This window comes from Pseudophryne corroboree, chromosome 8 (assembly GCF_028390025.1).
Source record: "Pseudophryne corroboree isolate aPseCor3 chromosome 8, aPseCor3.hap2, whole genome shotgun sequence".
Lineage (NCBI taxonomy): Eukaryota > Metazoa > Chordata > Amphibia > Anura > Myobatrachidae > Pseudophryne > Pseudophryne corroboree.
This window is the reverse complement of record NC_086451.1, coordinates 83,928,798-83,935,573: the sequence shown is the minus strand read 5'-3', so window position 1 is coordinate 83,935,573 and position 6,776 is coordinate 83,928,798. Positions and strand designations below refer to the sequence as shown.

Below are 6,776 nucleotides of genomic sequence, written 5' to 3'. Positions count from 1 at the left end.
TGTGCAAAAGCAATATGGACACTTGTCACAACTGCGGCATTGGAAAAACATTTAAAGGACGCACAAGGCTAAAGACCATTACTGAGGGTCGTCACAAGTACTGAATGTTCAAGACACAGCACTCGACGTACACAGCCCTCTGCCTCAAACAGCGAAATGGCAAGCAAAGGAGCAGCTGCTATGAAGAATTCTACTTCAACTGCCTTCATGATGCAAACGTAATACGTCTCCAATGGCAAGCAAACCACGCAGATGACATTACTCTCCCAGTAAATTGCTACAGCCAAGAACAGCAAAAATGTCCAAACGTACTGATCCAGATACAGAAAAAAGGTCTACAATTGGGCTATGGTATTCCAAATGTCTGTAGAAATTAGTTTTCCTCATGAATACTGAATAAAAACCTCAGTCTTGTCTGCTTTAGTTAAAAGTAGAATAAGGTTAGGTAAGCTAAGAATTTTTAGAGATTTTTAAAATCATAATGGTTATTATTATTACACTTATGGTATATATTAGGGTTACAACAAAAGTTATGTTTTGAAGAAATATTTTGAAATGTATTTGGAAGCAATTACGCTAGTTTAATGTGTGGCCAATCAAAATAATTTCTCATGGCCACAAGGGGGCGACTGTTGCCTTATAGGTAATTGTCTGCACTTAGTCTAATATTAGGGCAATAGATGTTGTCTGAATCAAAATATAATTCATTATAAATAGGCGATGTTACCATAGTGGACAGTATAGTGGATATATATAGTAAGGAATAGATATGAAATAAGTTTGAATGTATGAGGTAATGTTTAGCTGATTTAAGAGATTAGGTTTGTGTATGTGTTTATATAGATATACTGTATATTTGTGTTTTACTGCAAGATGGTAATAAAATAGTGTAGGGAACAGGTTTATTCTGCTCTAGTCATAAATAAGGCCAGAGAGGTTACAGTAAGATCAAGAGTCATTGTAGAGAAAAGGTATTAGGCCATAAATGATAATAGGTATGTGACAGAGCTCTGTTGGTCATTGGAATTCACAGGTGTGCTTACAGTAGATCAGAATCTACTGGTTTGTCTATTGTCCAGTGAATGTTAAAAGCTAGGGAGCATAAATTAACTACTATGAAAAGAGATCACATCCATTGATAAAACATTGTGTAACCGACCCCAGGAAAACTTGTCAATACAACAGAACTTTGGATGAAAAGACATTCCAGATTTTACAATACTATACTTGCTTAAGGCAGTGTGGACACCACACTTTTATGACACCATGCCTCCGTGAACAGGACACGACAGCCCAGTTCAATGTTTGTTTTATTACACCTTGGAATCTGACAAACCTATAATTACCTATTCCATTGGAAACTATGAGAATATGATAGTTTGAATTGGTAAAATATGAGATAAAAGGACCAGACTTGTAGTTAGGAGTTAGAAGGAAGAGGGAGAGGGAGAAGAAGAAGGAGAAGGAAGGAAGTCAGTCAGGAGGAGAAGTCATGGAGAACATGCAGAAGGAATGATTCTTGGGATGGCAATCTTTAACTTGATGTATACATTTTATGTTAGCAATTGAAACTGTTTGTGAAACTTATGTCATGTTGTTTTATGTTATGTAACGAAGGAAGCTTAATATAATAATTAGTATATATATCACTACTGTGTATATCTTATTCTGTACGATTTGATCTGCCTGTAAATAAAGAATCATATAAAAAGAGCGGTAATATTCAAGCTTGAACTCTCTTTAAGGAATCTTAACTTCATAATTTCATAAGTCATATATATATAAGGACTGCATATATTTATCAGCCAATTAATTTGTAAGCCTGACATAATATATTTGCAGATATATATGATAACGCATATTAATTTAAATATATCCATATATTAATAACCATATATGTTATATTAAATATTAATATTCATAAATATGATTCCATAAATCAATAGGTGACCCATCCAGGCTGTACCTGTGATCGTCCCTCTGGAGCTAGTGTCCAGTAGCCTAAGAAGCCAATCCATCCTGCACGCAGGTGAGTTCGCTTCTTCTCCCCTTAGTCCCGCGTTGCAGTGAGCCTGTTGCCAGCAGGACTCACTGAAAATAAAAAACCTAACAAACTTTTATTCTAAGCAGCTCTTTAGGAGAGCCACCTAGATTGCACCCTTCTCGGCCGGGCACAAAAACCTAACTGAGGCTTGGAGGAGGGTCATAGGGGGAGGAGCCAGTGCACACCACCTAGTGGTCAAACTTTTAATTTTGTGCCCTGTCTCCTGCGGAGCCGCTATTCCCCATGGTCCTGACGGAGTCCCCAGCATCCACTTAGGACGTCAGAGAAATATGTTTTAATGCATATTAAAATGCTTGTAAGCATACATGTAAGCCGCTCTGCATTTATTTTTATATGGTTTTAAATGCAAGTTTCCAATATAATAGCTTCCAACTGTATCAAAGCACTGAAATGGAACAAGCATTAAAATTAAATAACACATTGCAACTCAATGCAAGTTAAACGCGTGCAAATACTGAATTATATATGGTGTCATCTTACATAGGGGGTCATTCCGAGTTGATCGCTCGCTGGCTGTTTTTAGCAGCCGTGCAAACACATAGTCGCTGCCGACGGGGGAGTGTATTTTTGCTTTGCAGTAGTGCGAACGTGTGTGCAGCCGTGCTCAGCAAAAAGAGTTTGTGCAGTTTCTGAGTAGCTCAGAACCTACTCAGCGCTTGCGATCACTTCAGCCTATTTGTGTCCGAATTTGACGCGATACACCCACCTAGCGAACGCCCAGCCACGCCTGCGTTTTTGCAAACACTCCCTGAAAACGGTCAGTTGACACCCAGAAACGCCCCCTTCCTGTCAATCTTCTTGCGCCCGTCAGTGCGACTGAAAACTTTGCTAGAACCTGTGCACAACCACAAAAGCCTTTGTACCCGTACGTCGTGCGTGCGCATTGCGGTGCATATGCATGTGCAGAAATGCCGATTTTTAGCCTGAATGCTGTGCTGCGAACAACGGCAGCTAGCGATCAACTCGGAATGACGCCCATAGTTACATAGTTTGTGAGGTTTTAAAAAGACATCCGTCCATCGAGTTCAACCTATTTGTGTTCTCCTACTCTGTATTATTTTCAGGATTAATTTTATCTGTTGTTAAAGTCGGCCGTTGTGTTGTATTCCCTCATTTTATTATAACTATGGTTCGTGATTTATCGACCATAACCCTGTATATCCTTATCCATTAGGAATTTATCTAGGTCATTCTTAAAAGTATAGGCCGAGTCTGCCATTACTACTTTCTCAGGCAGGGAATTCCAAACTCGTATTGTCCTTACTGTGAAAAAAACCTTTCCGCCTCTGTGTGCGGCATCTCCTCTCCTCTAACCTAAGTGAGTGTCCACGTGTTTTCTGTGCTGGTCTTAACAAAAACAGATCCCCCGGAAGCTCTGTGTATTGTCCCCTTAAATATTCATAAATGTTGATCATGTCCCCTCTTAATCTCCTCTTTTCTAGTGTGCACATGTCAAGCCTTGCAAGTCTTTCCCTGTATTCCAGCGTCTCCATCCCCTGAATTAGTTTGGTCGCCCGCCTCTGAACCTTTTCTAGTTCCAGGATATCCTTTCTGTAGTAGGGTGTCCAAAATTGTGCGTAGTATTCCAGACAGGGCCTCACTAGGGCTTTATATAATGGGAGTAGAACACTCTCATCCCTTGCATCAATACCCCTCTTTATGCATGCTAGTACTTTGTTTGCCTTTTTTACCGCTATCCTGCATTGGGTGCTGCTGCTAAGTTTGTTATCTATATGAACACCTAAATCTTTTTCCAGTACAGAGTCCCCTAAAATCACCCCATTAAGTATGTAGGTGTAATTTTTGATCTTGCTACCAAGGTGCATTACCTTACACTTGTCTGTATTAAACCTCATTCTCCATTTTGCTGCCCATGATTCCAGTTTAAATACATCGTTCTGGAGAGACTCGGCGTCTCCCTGCGAATTTATAACCTTACATAGTTTGGTATTGTCTGCAAAAATTGACACCATGCTCTCTAGACCTTCCGCTAGATCATTAATTGGAAATGTTGAACAACAGCGGTCCGAGAACAGACCCTTGTGGCACCCCACTTAGAACTATAGTCTTGTACAGTTTTTATTTTTTACAGATCCTCAATCACGCTTAGCTTGCGTCAAAAACACGTTAGTTAACTCAATATAAAAGACCTCCAAACATGCTAATTCCACTCCTGCTTCTCCCACTTATCTCCAACACCAATAGGTGACATCACTGAAATGTGAATATGATTTAGTAGTGCCCAAGTTATCTGTGGGAGGTCAGTACCGTGAGAGGAACAGGGGCCCACCACTGTGTGTGTGTGGTATATTATTTAGATGTTCAAAATGTCAGCATTAAGTCAACATAACGTCAACACTGACGTATTGTTGACATTGTGTTTGTAGTGTAATGTTATCCCTAATTATAACCCTAACGGAAATGTTGATATTTTCAGGTGTCGTAATTTTGATTGGTGACTTAAGGGCCCATTTATCATTGTATATTTGCGGCTTAATCCACTCAAACACCTGTTTCGGGGCGTTAACAGCAAATATTAAGTATCCCTTGAATGTATGACACAGGGAACACAGCAGCAATCTCTTATACGTGCTGCGGTCTCTCCATTCCCGCTGGCAGCCACATCCCCCATAGAAACCTATGACGATGCTGCCAGATTTGAGAACTTCCAGTATGCAAAGCATTCCGGAGGTTGTCCTCTGCAGCTACCGCTATCTACAGATTGCGGTAGTCCGTTGTAGCATACAGGCTACAGAATGCAGCTGTAGTTCCGGAAGGTTCCCCAGGAACCTTCTGCCGGAAATTGTCTCTGTGCATGTGCAGTCAACGGGACGGCGCATGTGCAGAAGCTCCAGCAGCCCTTACAGCACATTAGGATAATATATTCCCTAGCATGGGTGCAAAATAATACATTTCCCAGATGTGATCGCATTCTGCAATGTGATCTTGGGCGCTAATATCGCGCACAGAGGCCCAGCCAGTGCTGTGAGGGGAGCAGGGGCCCAGTGCTGTGAAAGGAGCAGGGCCGCAGCCAGCGCTGTGAGGGGAGCAGGGACCCAGCCAGCACTGTGAGGGGAGGAGGGACCTCCGACCTAGTGCTGTGAGGGGAATAATAGGGGCCCAGCAAGCGCTGTGAGGGGAACAGGGGCCCAGCCAGCACTGTGAGGGGAGCAGGGACCTCCGACCTAGTGCTGTGAGGGGAATAATAGTGGCCCAGCAAGCGCTGTGAGGGGAATAATAGGGGCCCAGCAAGCGCTGTGAGGGGAACAGGGGCCCAGCACTGCTGGGAAAGGAGTTCAGACAGCGCTGGGAGAGGAGCAGGGGCCCATCAAGCACTGTGAGGGGACTAATATGGGCCCAGCAAGCGCTGTGAGTGGGAACAGGGGTCTGGCGCTGAGAGAGGAGCAGGGGCACAGCGCTGTTAGGTGAATAATAGGGGCCCAGCACCGCTGTGAGAGGAGCAGGGGCCCAGCCAGCTCTGTAAAGGGAGCGGGGACACAGCACCATGGCACGGAGGATCTCTCATAACCCAACTGCCTTGTCTAGTAGCCTACAGCTTAATCTCTGCTGTAAAGTGCGGGCGCAAACGGAGTCCTGACAGGAGTCTCAGCTGGGACTACAAGTCCCGGCATCCCCTGCGCGGCGGCGACGCCATCAGTCGGGGACAGGAGTAGCAACAGCAGGAGAAGCTTCTGAGGTGCAGGATGGCGGATTCGCTGAATGTCGGGGTGAACCTGGAAGCCTTCTCCCAGGCTATTCACTCCATCCAGGCGCTGCGCTCCAGCGTCACACGGGTCTTCGACTGCCTGAAGGATGGTATGCGGAACAAGGAGAGCCAGGAGGTCCGGGAGCGGGCCTTCGTCAGCGACTTCCAGGACAACCTGCACTCAGTCAACCAGGACCTCAAGTAGGGGTGCACGCCTCATAGCATGTGTCTGTATGGTATAGGGGGGGATGCTGCTGTATACATCAATGGCATCTGTGGTTTCAAATGGGGAACTGTGGAACTATCAGTCCCAGCATGCCCTATCAGGACTTGTTGTTCTACAAGAGCTGGGGAGCCATAGGTGTCACGGCATGTTGAACTACAAGTCCCATTATGCAGGCTTACCATACTATCCCTTTAAACCGGGCTCACATGAATTACACAGGTTCTGTGGCTGATTAAAACCAGGTGAAATGCAGCCTTGACGTCAGCCAGCCAGAGAACCTGTGTCATTCATTAGTGTCCTGGTTTAAAAGATAGTATGGTAAGCCTACCATTATGTCCATCAGTATTTGTTTCAGAGCAGCTGGAGAGCTGCAGGTGTGCGGCTGTTGAACTACAATTCCCAGCATGTCCTGTCAGGATTTATTATCCCACAAGAGTAGGGGAGCTGAAGCAGATCTCTTGTTGAACTAGAAGTCCCAGAATGCCCTGTCAGCACAAGGAACCATATGTGCGCCGGTGTTGAACTATGTGTCTCAGCATGCAGTGTTAGGACTATGTTTATCAACGGCGTTAGTTTGTAATATGTGTGAAGTACAGCTCCTGGTGTAGGGATGGGGTTACTCATTGATTACCCCCCCCCCCCCCCCCTTTGTTTTGTTAGAGGATAAATGCGGACAGTGTTAAAGATAGTACTGTGGGTTGTGGTGATCCTTGTGTATCTAATACATATGGGTAAATGTATATCAGTGATGAGTGGAGAAGTTGCCCATGGCAACCAAT

The 6,776-nt window shown here is 44.2% G+C and overlaps 1 protein-coding gene across 1 annotated transcript in view; it reads left to right on the top strand.

Annotated features, from left to right (window-relative positions):
* Positions 1–5,642: 5,642 nt before the first annotated feature.
* MED27 (mediator complex subunit 27) overlaps positions 5,643–6,776 on the top strand; it is a 499,272-nt gene continuing 498,138 nt past the window's right edge. Inside the window, exon 1 of the mRNA XM_063935570.1 lies at positions 5,643–5,972. Coding sequence (XP_063791640.1) covers positions 5,770–5,972 — 203 coding nt within the window. The 5' untranslated portion in view covers positions 5,643–5,769. The remainder of the gene's footprint in view (positions 5,973–6,776) is intronic.